The 18,386-nt window shown below is 36.6% G+C and overlaps 1 protein-coding gene across 3 annotated transcripts; it reads left to right on the top strand.

Annotated features, from left to right (window-relative positions):
- Positions 1–1,676: 1,676 nt before the first annotated feature.
- On the top strand, positions 1,677–17,968 carry LOC120079392 (heparan-alpha-glucosaminide N-acetyltransferase-like protein (DUF1624)). Of its 3 annotated transcripts, none has more exons than XR_016530215.1 (14): positions 1,677–1,886; positions 1,971–2,111; positions 3,340–3,477; positions 3,570–3,651; positions 4,620–4,696; positions 4,777–4,892; positions 4,972–5,089; positions 5,695–5,811; positions 5,908–5,999; positions 14,371–14,437; positions 14,918–14,999; positions 15,099–15,190; positions 15,345–15,492; positions 17,522–17,968. XR_016530215.1 is itself a non-coding variant. In XM_090314874.1 (14 exons), exons 1-14 carry the CDS (start codon positions 1,848–1,850, stop codon positions 17,666–17,668), a joined length of 1,452 nt encoding a protein of 483 aa, XP_090171000.1. In that variant the 5' UTR covers positions 1,677–1,847; the 3' UTR covers positions 17,669–17,968. The 3 variants fall into 3 exon arrangements, 2 of the variants coding, with proteins under 2 accessions (XP_090171000.1, XP_090171001.1); XM_090314874.1 differs by having other exon boundaries at positions 15,349–15,492; XM_090314875.1 differs by lacking the exons at positions 5,695–5,811; positions 5,908–5,999; positions 14,371–14,437 and having other exon boundaries at positions 15,349–15,492.
- Positions 17,969–18,386: the final 418 nt, after the last annotated feature.

Raw genomic sequence — 18,386 nt, 5'->3', positions numbered from 1 at the left:
TCACTTTTCTACCTTTTATTTTGTAGTGATGGCAGCTGTCATGGGTCTTTGTGGAAGTTGTAGTAATCTGCCGGAATGGAGGTCTGCTCATTGCTAGAGTCGTTGTTCGCTGAATTGGTGCTCATCATACACTTCTTTTCCTTTTCTCTCCTCTTCTATACTTTTCACTCTATTCTTACTTAGTCTCAATATGTTTCTTTCCTTCTTCCCTTTGTCTTCAATCTTTTCCTTCCTCTTAATTTACTTTTTCTTCCCTTTCCTCGTTCTATCTTTTTTTCCTTCCCCTCCAATACTATGGTCAATTTATATGAGAGGCAAGGTGGGGGAGTTGAGATTTTCTTGTAAATTAAAAAGGGAGAGAAAAGGGGAAAGAAGGACATTGGGAGGAAAAAGAAGGAGTGGTTGAAAAATGATTAAAAGAGAGTAGAAAAAACAATAAAAAAACAATAATAGTAAAAAATAAAAGAATAATAAGAAAATAAGTTAGAAAATAAAAGTAGTCAATAATAATAATAATAATAATAATAATAATAATAATAATAATAATAATAATAATAATAATAATAATAATAAAATGAAATAAATTTGACTAAAAACAAATACACAAGTCACATAAAATAAAATAAAATAAAAAATAAAAAAAACATGCAAAAGAGGGAAAAAAAACATAATAATAGTAATAATAATAAATGATGGACAAAAAATGGAAAATTTCACAAAATGACCCAAAACCCAAAACTTTTCTTCTAATGACCTTTTCCTAAAAACTTTTATACCACTGACCTTTTGCCCAAGCGAAATACCAAAATTACCCTCAGATTTTAACATTCCTCAAACCGCATCACATTTCTTCTTCCTTTAACGATTTCTTCAACCCTTCATTCAACGTGCATTCAATACAATACCAATATTCCATCAAAACATCTATTCCCAACTAATATTCTACCAATAGCATTGAATAACATTGACATGAAGAGAATGGAAGGTCATTCTTGATACTCACTTGTTGTTGAACTTCCCATGAACTTCTTTCATTGTTCTCTCAAAGTTTCAGTCTAACATCTTCGTTGATCGCTTTCATTGTCAGATTCAGAAACGCTCGCTTAATATTCTTTAAACGCTCTCTTAGTATTATCTCTCCGATCGGTTAGTATTCTCTCAAAGATCGATTACGAATGAACACACGATTAAAACCTAAAAGATAGTCAAACCTCAAATATCAACATGCATTCTTTAAGGAAAAGAGTCTCATACCTTTCAGATCACGACGACGGTGGCAAGTGCGTAGAGACGACCGACGAGAAACCTGCAAGGAGTGCTCGGCTTCGGAGAGAAAATAGGAGCAAAATCGAGAAAAAAAAACGCTTCGAAGAGAAAGTTTGAGCAGAAAATGAATAAAATGGAGGGAGACCTTATTGTTGTAAAGTATGCGTAGAGACGTAGGTTCACCAAACGGTATGAATGTTTTTTTTAAAAAAAACTCGGGATAATTTTGGAATTTCGCATGGGCAAAAGGTTAGTGATAGAAAAGTTTTTAGAAAGAGATCTATCTTTAGAAAAGTTTTTAGATTTTGGGTCATTTTGTGAAATTTTCCAAAAAAAAAAAAAAAAAAAAAAAAAACTAAAGTCATCACTAATTTATAATTACAACTAAATACTTTATTTTTTTTAACCAAGAATTAATTTATTTTCATAGAAACAAGAAAAACCCGCACCCGAAGAAGGAGGAACTTCACTTGGCAGTTTGCCGCATTAACTCACAAAGAACACCAGAGCTTTCAATCTTTGAGCTTTCTTTATCCATTTCAAGAAATCACCTGGAGCTCGATTTCATCAGGAGGCCCACCATGAATCACGGTAACAGTCAAAACGAGATTTCTGAACCTGTAATTTCCGTTTTCTCTTCTTACAATTCAATCATTGATTGTTATTTTAGCTTCAGTAGAGCTAATTTCACTTCACTTTTGCAGCTCATTTCAATGGAAGAAATCAAGTCCGATTCCCCTCCTCAGCATCGCCTTATCTCGGTGGAATCCGATGCTGTGCTCTCAAAACCGGCGAAATCGAAGCGTGTTGCATCGCTTGATATATTCCGAGGTCTCACCGTTGCGGTACTTCTCTTTCCTATGTTCTTTCGCCCCCGTTTTATTGTTAACTTTTGTTAATTTGATGGATTATTGGATTATGCAAGAGGCTTTTCGTTGAGTTCGTTACGTTTTTGTAATTAAAGAGAAGAATTAGTAAGAACAATTCTGATGTAGTGTATATCAGTAGTAGCTTTTCGAGTTGTTAGTTGATAATTGGTTAGCAGTTGTGTAGTTAAGTTTTGTTTGAAATAGTACTGCTCGATTAGTTTTTTTTTTTTTGAAATTTGTGCTTGTGAGGACTATTTCTTTACTACGGTTCTTCACCTTTTTCAAACAAACATTTTGATTGAGCCAAATTCCAAAAACAAAACAAAATTTAGAAAACTACTTTTTTAGTTTCTAAAATGCTTGGATTTTGAAAACATTGGTAGGAAGTAGATAATAAAACAAAGAAATCCATAAGTGGAAGTAATACTTGTAAACTTAATTTTTAAACAAAACATTTTAAAAACCAAATGATTATCAAACGTCGCCTTAGCAGGTAAGCATGCTCTATTTATACTTTATGGAAGGCTATTCTCTTGTATTAGCAAGATTTGAATAATAATAGAGATTCTTGCTTTATTTTATTTATTTCTTGAGTTTTAACTCTTTTATGCTAGATTGCATTAACTTCGTTGGACAAAATTGGCACAACGCAAGTTTGTTTCTCTATACTTGTTTTTGAAACATCAATCACCATTGCTGTAGTCTCTTGAAAACTTTTCCTTGTTGATGAGTTCCGGTTATAAGAGAGATGGAAATTACTTTGTAAAGTGTACAAAGATAGGAAACAGATAAGTATAATGCTGGCTTGTTAGCGGTGAAAAGCAAGAAAATTGAAGGGAGGAAAGCTCTTTTGGTGGGGATGTCTGCAATATTTAGTATGATGCTATAGAAAAATTTGACTAGTATGTGTTGTCGTGGACTTGTCGACATCTGAATATTTTGACCTGTGGTTTGGTGCCACTGTTGAAGGAACTAGGGTTGAGTACACACGATGATAGTATGACGGAATTTAACATTTGCCTCTGGGTCCTTCAAAGCACTTGGACAAGTTGTACATTCTAGAATTGATAATCACTTTCATGTAGAACTCTATGAATACTCAAATATCATGTTGGTGCTTATATTATTAATTAATATATCGTTGAGCTTTTTAATGGTCAAAAGTTTATTTATTGGGGCTCTTCAATGTTGATGGTGCCTGTAGTTGATGATTTTGGTTGATGATGCTGGGGGAGAGTGGCCTATGATTGGTCATGCACCATGGTATGGTTGTAATTTTGCAGATTTCGTGATGCCTTTCTTCTTGTTCATTGTTGGGATGGCCATTGCACTCGCACTGAAGGTTCAACTCTGTCAATATTTTTTTTCTTGACAACAATGTATGGGAGGACGTTTTAACACTATTTTCTATTCCTGTTCTGGTTTTATTTATAGAGAATACCAAACCAACTTATGGCCATTGAAAAGGTCACTCTTCGAACTTTAAAGCTCCTATTCTGGGGCCTTCTATTACAAGGTCAGTTTTGGCTTTAACTCTCCTCTTAGAGCAGTGCACTAAAGATTGAGGTGCAATCAACTAAACTTTCCTTTTCGATGTCACGTCTTGTACTGTTGTAATGTTTTGCTTTATAGCAGATTATTTTTATGTGGAAATCTGGTGGGAAAATTCTTGTTTCTGTGAATTTTTGTTATCCTACTGCCACCTATCTGACAATCCAAGCATGAAAGGTTTGACATGTTGCACTTGGATTGGACGCTGGGACTTGGAGTCTCTACATACGACGGTAGAGAGGGTTATCGTTAGACTACCAATGGTAAAAAAAGTGTATTCTAGGAGGGGCAAGGAAGTTCTATGAGAATGTATTTAGGGAGTTTTCTAGCCTCCATGTGTTGTTACATAATGTTTCGATAGGGAATATTGGTATTTGGGCAGAGAGAATTTGTATTAGTCTTTTGGGAACCACGAGTTATAGCCATCTCGAATAGGCCCGAAGGTTTCTTAGGGTTACTTAGTGTACTTATATAATCCTCCTCCGGGAGTAGTATATGAATAAATACCTATCATCTATCTATTGAATAAGATGAAGACCGAATGACTCAAGTGCTAATAGATTCGAGGTGACCAAGCAGCAGGTTGACTCCTTGAGATAGTTACGAGTGTGTGTGTGTGTGTGTATATAGGGCTTAGGGTTTGGGGATTAATATATATATTAATCCTCTTCCCCTTTTTTTTCCAGTGTCATGATCTTCACTGCAATGGTGATAGATTAAGGTCTCTACCTTTTAATTCTGATAGAATTATTGTTATCAGTTTAAAAGGCTCTTTTTATTGGCACTATATCGTGCAATATAATTTTATTGTGCAATATCATTTTTTCCCTATACTTCAACAACAAAAACAATAATAAAATATTAAAATGTAAACAATGCAATTAGCTTATTTGCCTTAACATAATTTGACTTTGCTTCAACTATTTTGTTAAGGTGGCTATTCGCATGCACCAGACAAACTGACTTATGGTGTTGACATGAGAAAGATAAGGTTATTTGGCATTCTCCAGGTATTTTGATATGGAGCTTTGTATATGTTAATAATGATTACAAAAGTTGCTAATATATTTTTTTTAATCATCTTTTATAGAGAATTGCTCTTGCATATTTGGTTGTGGCACTTGTGGAAGTACTTTCAAGAAAAGCACAATCCAGTGTTCAACCATTTAATCACTTCTCTATATTCAAATCATACTTCTGGAATTGGTAACCACTTGCACTATTGATCAATTATATTTATTCTTTTTTGGTTCCAACGAGGCTGATTTTCCTTCTTAAATTTCAGGCTGGTTGGAGCTTGTATTCTTGCCGTTTATTTTGCTCTCCTTTACGGAACATATGTTCCTGATTGGCAATTTACTGTCACTGACAGCGATAGTGTTTATTATGGAAGAAACTTCACTGTAAGTTTTTTGTGACCATCCAAGTTATTGTCAAATTATCAGAGCCATTGGTTATTGAAAATACTGTCTTCAGTAGTTTTGTTTTGTTTTTCTGGAAAAGGAAACGAGGCTTTTCATTGATAAATGAAAAGAGACTAATACTCAAAGTACAATGAAATAAAAATAATAAAAAAAATACAGCCATTATGACCAAATACAACCAATTCAGACCTCAGAAAAAGTCTGCAGTCCAATGATCGAAAACCTGAAATGAGGACGGAAACAACAACAAATAATTAAAAATCCATTCCTTTCGAAGGCCTTCCCAATGGAGAATGCTCACTAGTCCGGTGTGAAAAAAGACAACTCCAAAGCACTAAGTTGCAACACTATAATCTGATAAAGAAGACAAAACACGCCACTGAAACTTCATTCCATTAATTTGACAACCAATTAAGAACTCAGAAAAGGTCTGCAGCCCAATAGTTTCTTCAATTGACTTCACGGCATTTGATTTTGATGAGTCTTGATACAATATAACGAGCATTTTTCTTGAATATTATTTTTTGAAATGAATATCTTGACAAAGACTAGGATTATCTAAGCTATTTCCATATCGAATTTAGGTAGCATGTGGTGTAAGAGGAAGTCTGGATCCTCCATGTAATGCTGTGGGATATATTGACAGAAAAGTGCTGGGAATCAATCACATGTATGCCCATCCTGCTTGGAGAAGATCTGAAGTGTGTAGATACGTTATTTGCCACCTCATAGAGCAGTCATAAGTTGATGAAAAACTTTTGATGGCTCAGATATTTGATACTGTTTAAGTGCTGCAGGCTTGCACCGAGAATTCTCCATATGCAGGGCCTTTCCGAGATAATGCTCCATCATGGTGTTTTGCCCCGTTTGAACCGGAAGGAATTTTAAGGTCTGTCAACAGATATAATTCAATGTTATGGATTCTGATTTACTCAAGGATTTTAGATAATTCTGTCAAGAAATCAACAATCAAAGAAACAAGAAAACGTAAAGAGCAGAGAAATAAACACAAAGATTTACATGGTTCACTAATAGTGTGTTAGCTACATCCATGGGCAGAAGGAGAGAACAATTTATTATTAGTGAGAAAATATTAGATGACAAATTCAGAGGCGTCAATAGAGTTTAGGCGCACTCTGTTGAACTACTTAAATCACCAATTGACCCAAAAACTTGAGGTAATGGGTGAAGGTAAATTTAATTATATCATCTAACACTCCCTCACTTGTGAGCTTAAAATATGAAAGAAGATCCAATAAGTGGAAATGAATAATAATTAGGGAGGAAACATACTGTAGGGGTTTGAACACAACTTCTTGAACCAACCTGCTCCGATACCATCTTAAATCATCAATTGACCAAAAAGCTTAAGTTAATGGATGAAGGTAAATTTAATTATATCTTCTAACAAAACCCTAGGGCCAAATTCATCTGAGGATTGTTCTACAGACACTACGTGATAAATAGTTGTACGCTAAGTTCAGCAAATGTGAGTTCTGGTTGAAACAGGTAGTGTTCTTAGGGCATGTAGTTTCAGCGGACGGAGTTAGTGTTGACCCGCAGAAAGTGGAAGCTGTTGTCAACTGAGAGAGACCAGCTAGTGCAACAGAGGTACGTAGTTTCCTAGGTCTGGCCGGATACTACAGACGTTTTGTTGAGGATTTCTCACGATTAGCATTACCCTTGACAGCTTTGACAAGGAAGAATGCTAAGTTTGAGTGGTTGGATAAATGCGAACAGAGTTTCCAGGAACTGAAGAAGAGATTAGTGACAGCACCTATTCTGACACTTCCTGTAACAGGGAAGGAGTGTGATCTATTGTGACACTTCGAGGCAAGGATTAAGTTGCATACTTATGCAGGAAGGAAAGGTAATAGCTTATGCTTCAAGGCAGTTGAAGAAGCATGAGTGTAATTACCCTACCCATGATCTTGAGCTAGCAGTAGTTGTTTTAGCATTGAAGATCTGGAGACATTATTTATTCGGTGAGAAGTGCCACATTTTCACAGATCATAAGAGCCTGAAGTATATCTTTGATCAGAAAGAGCTGAATCTGAGACAGAGGTGATGACTAGAACTGATTAAAGACTATGACTGTACCATTGATTACCATCCGGGTAAGGCTAACGTAGTGGCAGATGCATTAAGTAGGAAGTCGAGACTTCCGAAGAGTGCCTTGTGTGGTATTCGAGCAACCTTGCTAAGTGAGTTAAGAGGTTTCAGGGCGGTTGTGATTGCAGAGAGTTCAGGGAGTCTTTTAGCTCAATTTCAGGTTAGGTCTTCTCTAGTAGCAGAGATTGTGAGAAGACAGCCAGAGGATAGTAACTTACAGAAGATGCTTGCAAAGTCCAAGCAAGGCCCAGAGGCAGAATTTGAGTTAAGAGCAGACGGAGCCATAGTTAAGCAGAGAAGACTATGCGTTCCGAGTATTAGTGAGCTTAAGGGTACTATACTAAAGGAAGCTCACAGTTCAGCTTACGCTATGCATTCAAGAAGCACCAAGATGTACGGAACTTTGAAGAAAACTTATTGGTGGCCTGGTATGAAGCAAGAGATAGCCGAATATATTGATAAATATTTGATCTGCCAATAGGTTAAACTAGTGAGACAGAGGCCAGGAGGACTCCTTAATCCACTGCCAGTGCCGGAGTGGAAGTGGGAGCATATTACCATGGATTTTCTGTTTGGATTACCTCGTACTACTGGTGGACATGATGGTATATGGGTAATAGTAGACAGACTCACCAAGACAGCGCGGTTTATACCGATTAAAGCAACGTCTACACTAGATCAGCTAGCTAAGCTATACGTCGACAGGATTGTGAGTCAGCATGGAGTGCCAGTGTCCATAGTTTCAGATAGGGATCCGAGGTTTACTTCTAAGTGTTGGCCTAGTGTGCAGAAAGCAATGGGAACAAAGTTGAAGTTCAGTACAGCGTTTCATCCCCAGACAGATGGTCAATCAGAGAGGACCATCCAAACCTTAGAAGACATGTTGAGAGCATGTGTCTTTCAGTTTAAGGGAAGTTGGGATACCCACTTATCACTTATGGAGTTTGCTTATAATAACAGCTATCAGTCTAGTATCGGCATGGCACCATTCGAGGCTTTGTATGGCAGACCATGCAGAACTCCTGTATGCTGGAACGAAGTGGGAGAGCGAAAGCTAGTTGGTCCTGAGTTAGTACAAGTTAAGTCAGACAATATTAAGTCGATTAGAGAGAATCTGAAGATAGCTCAAGATCGACAGAAGAGCTATGCAGATAAGCGACGAAGAGACTTAGAATTCCAGGTTGGAGATCAAGTTTTCTTAAAGTTATCTCCGTGGAGAGGTGTTCTTCGCTTTGGGAGGAAAGGTAAGTTGAGTCCTAGATATATTGGTCCTTATCGGATAACAGAACGAGTTGGACTAGCAGCCTATAGACTTGAGTTACCAGCAGAACTTGCTCGAATACATGATGTTTTCCATGTGTCCATGTTGAGGAAATATATTCCAGATCCGCCACATGTGTTGCAAGCACAACCGGTTGAGCTGAAAGAAGACTTGAGTTATAAAGAGGAAACGGTTCAGATCCTCGACAGAAAGGAGCAAGTTTTGAGGAAGAGGAACAAAACGATCCCACTCGTGAAGGTCCTTTGGAGACATCACGAAGTGGAGGAGGCAACCTGGGAGTTAGAAGACCAGATGAGGAGGAGTTACCCGACACTCTTCACCTAAGGACTTCTAAATTTCGAGGACGAAATTTCATAAGGGGGAGGTAAGTTGTAAACCCGAGACTTTCCTTGGATTATTTGCTCTTGTTACATATTGTAGGATGTTGGATTTAAGTTATTGTTGTTTCAATGTTGAAGAAAAATGACAGAGCTTTTGGTTGAGGTTGTCTTTGATAATTTTGGAATTTATTAATAAAGAAAAGAAAAGAAAGGAAATAAAGGGGGAAAAAATGAAAGGAAATGGGAACCCATTCGGTGCTTAATGGTATAAAGTGAGAACCCACCACCGCCTAACTCATTTCAGCCCATTTCTCCATCATTTCCCATCAGATTTTTAGAGCATTTCGAGAGAGAGAGTGAAGGAAGAGGAAGAAGAAGCTTGTTGCAGGTTGGAGGTTGAAGAAGGGAGGAAAAAGTTCATGCAAGTGCAACCATGGAAGAATCTGGATTCAACTTGCCTATCTCTGGTTTTTAAGTCGGTTTGAGCTACACAAGAAGAACTAAGAGGTGAGGCCTGACTTCGTTGAAAGTTAATTAATTTTCTAACAAATTTTATGAAGGAAGCTTGAGCTAAATCTGATGTTAAGTTAATGGTTTTTGAAAAGGAAAACAGAGCACAGAATTTTCATGCAAATCAGAAGGATCTCTGGTTTTCTCTAGTTTTTCGAACATTCTGGGGTGTACAGGTTGAATTAGAAGCTCAATTGGCTATGGTTGGAAAGCTTATTCAATTTCCTATAACTTACCTGAAGAATTTGTGAGCCAAAAATGACTAGAAGTAGGTTTAATTTCAGGAGAAAGGTAGAGGGTAGTAGAGAAGAACGAATCTGTATTTGCTGTGTTCGGGGGATTTCTGGACAAATCCGTTGGGAATCTCGTTTTTATTTGTTCAGGTAAGTTGTAGAGGGTTCCAAAATGAAGAGTTTGATATATAGTACATTAATTTTGGTCAAGTATTGAGAAAGTTATGAGTGTTGGAAGTTAGAGTATTGAATCTGGAAAATCTGGAAACAAAAGTGTGAAGTATGATTTTATTTCTAAAATTTAGAATTCATGAGCATGGAAAGACAAGACGATTTATAGTTCTGATGCTCAGTTTTGGTTTGTTTGACAGGCCAAGAGGAAATAGGCCGAGTCTACAGACCAAGGAACTAGCCAAGACTGTGAGTGACGAAACGAATTTCGAAAATGATTTCTAAACTGTAATTTATGCTTAAATGGTTTACATGCTTGAATATGAACTTATGAATGATACATAATTTCTATGAATGGTTTCAAGCATAAGTTTTGAGCTTAGATTTTCTAATGAGGTTTATATACAAGCACGTGATTATTGAATTCCTGAAAAGTAGTTGAAACGATATCATTTAAAGTAAAGTATGTATTAGCGAGTATTGTTAAAAGATTTTCAATTTTTCACGAGCAAGCTGAGTAAGCTTGAGTTTTATGAAAGATAAAGATAAGCAGGCATATTTTAATATTTTCATGTGGTTTTCTGAGACTTTTATTGACTACATGACTGAAATATTGAGCCCGAGGCTATATGGTACCATGTGCACACAGGTTCTATTTTGTTGTTGACGTTGAGTGTACTCCATGACAACAATGCTGTCGTGAGTGCTGGGCGGGCCCCACTACATCGTAGAGCTAGTAAACGTTGGTTGTACTGGGCGTGCCCTACACAATGTTGATTTGTCATGTTAGTTAAAATGTTTTATATACTTGATATGCCTTGCTAGATTTTAATGACGTACTTGCGGAATATTTGAGAAAGCTTTTAGCGTTACACGTTTATGTTTAATGCTTTGATTGAACAGATTCATACGTTTAAAGGTTTATCACGTGTTCTGATTTGCAGATTTATAGTTTTAAATTTAGTCACTCACTGGGCTTCGTAGCTCACTCTTTGAAAATGTTTTCCCACTTTTTAGGTAGAGATCGAGCTCTCGGTGCCTGATAACTGCCAAGTCTGTTTTCTGCTAAAAGCTTCCAGATCAAGCTCCATACGTGGGTGGAGTTGTACATTGTGTCTGTTTGTATTGTAAATGTCTTTGTAAGAACTGGATAGTTTATGGCTATGTAAGCACTAGATGTCGTGGTTGTGTAAACCCCAGTTGGATATGTTTTTGGTTGTGATATCTCTATCAGGTTATTTTCCAAACCGAGTTATGTCAGGTCTGCACTTTATGTGTATCTAAAGGTTTTTAGGGGTTCCGCTGTATTGTGTTACATGTAAAGTATTCTATATCTAAGATTAGTAGGTTTATCAGGTTTAACGATTCAGCAGGGTCAACAGGTATCGTTAGAGGAGGACGATGTCTGTTGGCTTCACGCCATCTCCCTGACTAAGCTAGCAGGTAGTTTGGGAGAGGGTGTGACAAATGTAATGGGGCCCGCCCAGCACTCCCATCGTCTTTGTCGTAGTGGGGCCCGCCCAGCACTCAGGACAACATCGTTGACACGGAGTACACTCAACGTCAACAACGGAATAGAACCTGTGTGCACACGGTACCATATAGCCTCGGGCTCAATATCTCAGTCATGTAGTCAATAAAAGTCTCAGAAAACCACATGAAAATATTAAAATATGTCTGCTTATCTTTATCTTTCGTAAAACTCAAGCTTACTCGGCTTGCTCGTGAAAAATTGAAAATCTTTTAACAGTACTCGCCAATACATACTTTACTTTAAATGATATCGTTTCAACTACTTTTCAGGAATTCAATAATCACGTGCTTGTATATAAACCTCATTAGAAAATCTAAGCTCAAAACTTATGCTTGAAACCATTCATAGAAATCATGTATCATTCATAAATTCATATTCAAGCATGTAAACCATTTAAGCATAAATTACAGTTTAGAAATCATTTTCGAAATTCGTTTTGTCACTCACAGTCTTGGCTAGTTCCCTAGTCTGTAGACTCGGCCTATTTCTTCTTGGCCCGTCAAACAAACCAAAACCGAGCATCAGAACTATAAATCGTCTTGTCTTTCCATGCTCATGAATTCTAAATTCTAGAAATAAAATCATACTTCACACTTTTTTTTTTTCCAGATTTTCAATACCTTCCAACACTCATAACTTACTCAATACTTGACCAAAATTAATGTACTATATATCAAACTCTTCATTTTGGAACCCTCTACAACTTACCTGAACGAATAAAAACGAGATTCCCAACGGATTTGTCCAGAAATCCCCCGAACACAGCAAATACAGATTCGTGCTTCTCTACTACCCTCTACCTTTCTCCTGAAATTAAACCTACTTCTAGTCATTTTTGGCTCACAAATTCTTCAGGTAAGTTATAGGAAATTGAATAAGCTTTCCAACCATAGCCAATTGAGCTTCTAATTCAACCTGTACACCCCAGAATGTTCGAAAAACCAGAGAAAACCAGAGATCCTTCTGATTTGCATGAAAATTCTGTGCTCTGTTTTCCTTTTCAAAAACCATTAACTTAACATCAGATTTAGCTCAAGCTTCCTTCATAAAATTTGTTAGAAAATTAATTAACTTTCAACGAAGTCAGGCTTCACCTCTTAGTTCTTCTTGTGTAGCTCAAACCGACTTAAAAACCAGAGATAGGCAAGTTGAATCCAGATTCTTCCATGGTTGCACTTGCATGAACTTTTTCCTCCCTTCTTCAACCTCCAACCTGCAGCAAGCTTCTTCTTCCTCTTCCTTCACTCTCTCTCTCGAAATGCTCTAAAAATCTGATGGGAAATGATGGAGAAATGGGCTGAAATGAGTTAGGCGGTGGTGGGTTCTCACTTTATACCATTAAGCACCGAATGGGTTCCCATTTCCTTTCATTTTTTCCCCCTTTATTTCCTTTCTTTTCTTTTCTTTATTAATAAATTCCAAAATTATCAAAGACAACCTCAACCAAAAGCTCTGTCATTTTTCTTCAACATTGAAACAACAATAACTTAAATCCAACATCCTACAATATGTAACAAGAGCAAATAATCCAAGGAAAGTCTCGGGTTTACAACTTACCTCCCCCTTATGAAATTTCGTCCTCGAAATTTAGAAGTCCTTAGGTGAAGAGTGTCGGGTAACTCCTCCTCATCTGGTCTTCTGACTCCCAGGTTGCCTCCTCCACTTCGTGATGTCTCCAAAGGACCTTCACGAGTGGGATCGTTTTGTTCCTCTTCCTCAAAACTTGCTCCTTTCTGTCGAGGATCTGAACCGTTTCCTCTTTATAACTCAAGTCTTCTTTCAGCTCAACCGGTTGTGCTTGCAACACATGTGGCGGATCTGGAATATATTTCCTCAACATGGACACATGGAAAACATCATGTATTCGAGCAAGTTCTGCTGGTAACTCAAGTCTATAGGCTGCTGGTCCAACTCGTTCTGTTATCCGATAAGGACCAATATATCTAGGACTCAACTTACCTTTCCTCCCAAAGCGAAGAATACCTCTCCACGGAGATAACTTTAAGAAAACTTGATCTCCAACCTGGAATTCTAAGTCTCTTCGTCGCTTATCTGCATAGCTCTTCTGTCGATCTTGAGCTATCTTCAGTTTCTCTCTAATCGACTTAATATTGTCTGACTTAACTTGTACTAACTCAGGACCAACTAGCTTTCGCTCTCCCACTTCGTTCCAGCATACAGGAGTTCTGCATGGTCTGCCATACAAAGCCTCGAATGGTGCCATGCCGATACTAGACTGATAGCTGTTATTATAAACAAACTCCATAAGTGATAAGTGGGTATCCCAACTTCCCTTAAACTGAAAGACACATGCTCTCAACATGTCTTCTAAGGTTTGGATGGTCCTCTCTGATTGACCATCTGTCTGGGGATGAAACGCTGTACTGAACTTCAACTTTGTTCCCATTGCTTTCTGCACACTAAGCCAACACTTAGAAGTAAACCTCGGATCTCTATCTGAAACTATGGACACTGGCACTCCATGCTGACTCACAATCCTGTAGATGTATAGCTTAGCTAGTTGATCTAGTGTAGACGTCGTTTTAATCTAAATGTGAATACAAATTAGGTTTTGGGGCGTTGCCCCCGAACCCTTGGACCAGCACCTCGTGCTTGGTCATTTAAATCGCTAGGTAATAGATTCAAGGCATTCTAACAAAGTCAATACTTAATTTTTGAGTTTTTCCCTAATCGTATTTGGATATACCATGTTTCTTGGAAATATTTTGGCACTTGAGCATATTGGATGGATTTACTAGATAGAGAAAATAGGACCTCAGACAGCTCTCTCCCCCATCAACCGACACCCCCCTCGGAAAAATCTTCTCGGGTTCTGAAGTACATGCTTTAGCAATATGGAATTTTTATAATAAGGTCAAAATCATTTAGTTTTTGCAGCTTCTTTGCAGCTTCATAGCAACAGAGAATTGAATGAAATGAAATGTTGAAAAAGAGGCACACTTGCTTCTTCTTAATGAGATACTCCAAGACAGATGTTAATAGTGAACTATTCTGTTTCTCTCCCCCCCCTTTTCATTATAGTTATAAAATTAGATTATTTTGAACTTCATCAAGAATGCACATACTTTCAACTGCAGCTCGATATCTGCCATTCTGTCCACAATTATTGGAGTGCATTTTGGGCATGTTCTAATCCATTTTCAGGTTAGCTCTTGTTTGTTTTAGTCGGTTTGGTTTGAGCTTTGTTCTAGTTTGATCCCTATGATTTTAGATATATCCTTTTAGTTTCTATATTTTAGTTAAATCTTCCAAAACTCCCTTTCTATTATTGGATGTTAGCATCTTTCTTGCATCACAGTCTAGACTCTATATTTAGATGCGATATTGAGATGATGAGCTAAGGATTAGTATAAAGTACAAGAGATGAGTGAGGGATAGTCTTGCTGCACACCTTCAAGAACTCTAGTCCCAAAACCCATCTTTTCCTCTATTTGCTACATCCAAAAAAAGAAAAAAAAAAGCATCTGGTAATGGTAGGAGGGATGTTTTGGAGGATTTAACCAAGGTGATTATAATTTAACTTATAAAACTATGAGGATGGAAATGAAACAAACCTGAAACATGAACTAAAATGTTAATCTAACTTTTTTTTGCAATTCTTTGTATGCCATTTGACAAACACAGGATCACTCAGCTAGGCTGAAGCAATGGGTCACAATGGGCTTCATTCTTCTTATTTTAGGACTTGTTCTTCATTTCACTCACGGTGTGGCACATCACCTAACTGTCAAATTTGTGCAACTTTCGCTGTAATTATCCATCTTCATTTATTACAAATAACAATATACTTCTTTGATCGTTGCAGCAATTCCATTGAATAAACAGTTGTATACGTTTAGCTACATCTGTGTGACATCGGGAGCTGCAGCATTGGTTTTCTCAGTCTTCTACACTTTGGTACTCTATCTTCTTCTTTAAACTACCTTTCAGTTGGATTAACGGATAGCAGTTTTGTGCTTCAATGCATACGAAGTTCTTCAACTTGGTTCCTTTCTCCATTGTACCCATAAAGATTTTGTTTTTGTTTTTTTGTCTTTTTTCCTGGACCAAGTCAGGTTGATATCTGTGGTCTAAGGTACTTGTTTCTACCATTGGAGTGGATCGGGATGAACGCGATGCTCGTGTATGTTATGGCAGCTGCTGGCATTTTTGCAGGTTTCATCAATGGGTGGTATTATGAAGACCCCCACAACACACTGGTCTGTTCTTTTCTTTGCTGTTTAAAAAATAACTTATACCATTTTTCAGTTTTAAACTATTATTTGATGAATTATATGCTTAGATAGAAAAGCTTCCATTACGATCTTACTTGATCAAGTTCTGGTCTATAGATTGTATATTATGTACTTAAATATCTTGGCGAACCACACCCCAAAAACCAATTATTGAAGTGAGAGAGCCAAGCCACTTCACTTAAGTACCACATTGGTCATCCCATTCTAACCGATATGGGACAAAAGTAGCTTATACTATCTTGGTTCCTAACAATACCCCATCCCCGAAAAGCCGACGTCACTGTGGCTAGACCAAGACACTTCACTCGGAAACACCCAATCAGAACCCTCTACTGGTGCTCATCTCTGGAGTGTCGACAACCAGTCCTGATACTATTGTTAAGTACTTAAACACCTTAGAGAATCACAACCCAAAAGCTAGCAATTGAGAGCCTGTTTGATAATGTTCCCGTTTCTGTTTCTCATTTTTCAAGAAACGGATTTCTTTGATAACCGTTCTCATTTTTTGTTTCTAAATTATAAAAAACGTTTCAAAGAGGGGGGGGGTGGAATTTGAGGAACTACAAAAAGTAGTTTCTACCGTTCTTGTTTCTCTTTATACTCTTTCATTCCACGTATTAACCAAACTTGATCTTTGCTCTGCTGGTACCATGCACCGTAAAATTCTAGTTTTGCTCTACTATTGTCATGGATTTGAATCCCATATAAAGAACTTTTTGGACCTTTTCGTTTTTGATTTTTATTTTTTGAATAATCTGATTTTTATCTTATATTTCAATGTCGCATGCAGATATTTCTTATTATTTATGTGTTAGTTTAATATTAAATTATAAATTTTCTAATATTTAGATTTATATATTATTTTAATTTTCAAATTTCAAATTTTGAATATGTAAATTTCAAATTTTGCAGAGAAGTATAATTAAGTTAGATGTGAGTCGAAACTATTTAAGACAATGACTCGAGTGAGAGATGATACTGTCGATCAAATTTGGGCAACATTTATAGGATATATACAATTAATTTGCTTTTGTATTTAGTTGTGCATCAAGACTTATTTGTATTAGACGATATAAACTATGGATAATTTCTTTTTCGATATTTAATGTATGATATATTATTTTTTATTTTTTTTATATTATATTATTACAAAAAATTTAAAAAAAAAAAAAAACAAGAAACAAGAAACGAAAACAAGAAATAGTTATCAAACAAGTTTCTGTTTTTGTTTTTCAAAAAACAGGAAACAAGAAACGGGAACGTTATCAAGCAGGCCTTGAGGTGAGAGAGCCAAGTCACTTCACTTAAGTACCACATTGGTCATACCATTGTAACTGATGTAGGATAAAGGTAGCCCATACTATCCTGGTTCCTAGCATTGTACAACTGTGTCCTTGAGTTCTAAAGATAGAAAAGCCTTAGTTGTAAACTATTATTTGATGAATAATACTCTTAGATGAAAAAGGCAAATAGAAATCACTCTGAGTTGGTCTAGTGGTCGATAAAGGCCATGGAAGTAATAAATGACTTAGAGGGAATGAGTTCAACTCATGGTGGGTGGCCAGTTCCTTAGGATTTAATATCCTACAGATTACCTTGACAACTTAATGTAGTAAGATCAGGTGGTTGTCTTATGATATTGGTCGAGGTGCACACAAGCTGGCTAAGACACAAAATAGAGAAGGGAAACAGAAAGAAAAAAACAATAGTCAAACCCCCCCTAAAAATCAGTGTAGAAACATTTTTCTTTCTTTCAAAAGAAGACCCGAATAACAATTTTTTCCCCATATTATGTAACTTGCATACCTTCTCTGTACAATGTTATTCACTTCAACCCAGCATCCTTATCAACAGTAAACTTGTCTTCTTAGTTTTTAATCAGACATGAACCAATGGATGAACTCAAAGTCCATTTTTTACCTCCAAGTTTTTGTTTCCTGAGTTTGTTCTAATCCATTATTTATCTGTGTAACATATTACATATCCATGACAGATATATTGGATAAAGAAGCACCTTTTCATTGGAGTCTGGCATTCAAAAAAAGTGGGTGTTCTCCTCTATGTGATCTTTGCAGAGATCCTTTTTTGGGGCGTCATCTCCGGGATCTTACATCGGTTCGGCTTATACTGGAAGCTGTAAGATAGTTTTTCGATTGTTCTTGTTGCCAAAGATTTGTTTGTCATATCAATTGTTTTTTCTGTGTTATTGAAGGAATGGTTGAACTGATTTCTCATGTTGTATATATAGAATGTATTAGCTTCTCTATTTTGTTCATCAAGCAAACAGGCTAGATCTTGATGGTCAATATTGATTTGATACTCTTAGTTTTTTATCAAGGCTTTCAAGGATGTATCTAAAGGGGGAATTCTAATTTTCATGGTCAGACATGTGGTGGGATCTTCTCACATTTTTATTTGATTATAAAGTAAGATTCTCACATATCTTGGAACAACGATTTATTTATTTATTTATTTTTTAAATTATCTTTTATCTCATGAAAATGTGACAAATTTGTTGGGAATGCGACCAAATTCCCATATTAATTAAATAAGAGGATGATCATGGATATATAAGTGAGAATAGCTATCTCCATTGGTACGAGACTTTTTGGGGTAAAACCAAAAGTGGGGTGCTTCGGTGAAGAGGAGTAAGCCTAGAGAAGAGTTAGACAGATGGTCATTTGAGAGGAGGTTATATGGTCCTCAAGTCAACTATATGCATTCAATTGAGAGAGAATCAGATGATCACGTTTCTCCGAAAACTACGTGCAAACAAAATTTCAATTCATGTACATTAATATGTAATTTTTTAGCTTGGGGGAGATTTAAACATTCTACATTCATTGCTAATTATTTAA

Source organism: Benincasa hispida, chromosome 6 (assembly GCF_027475165.1).
Source record: "Benincasa hispida cultivar pf3 chromosome 6, pf3_genome.v1.1, whole genome shotgun sequence".
Classification (NCBI taxonomy): domain Eukaryota; kingdom Viridiplantae; phylum Streptophyta; class Magnoliopsida; order Cucurbitales; family Cucurbitaceae; genus Benincasa; species Benincasa hispida.
This window is presented reverse-complemented; position numbering and strand designations above follow the sequence as displayed.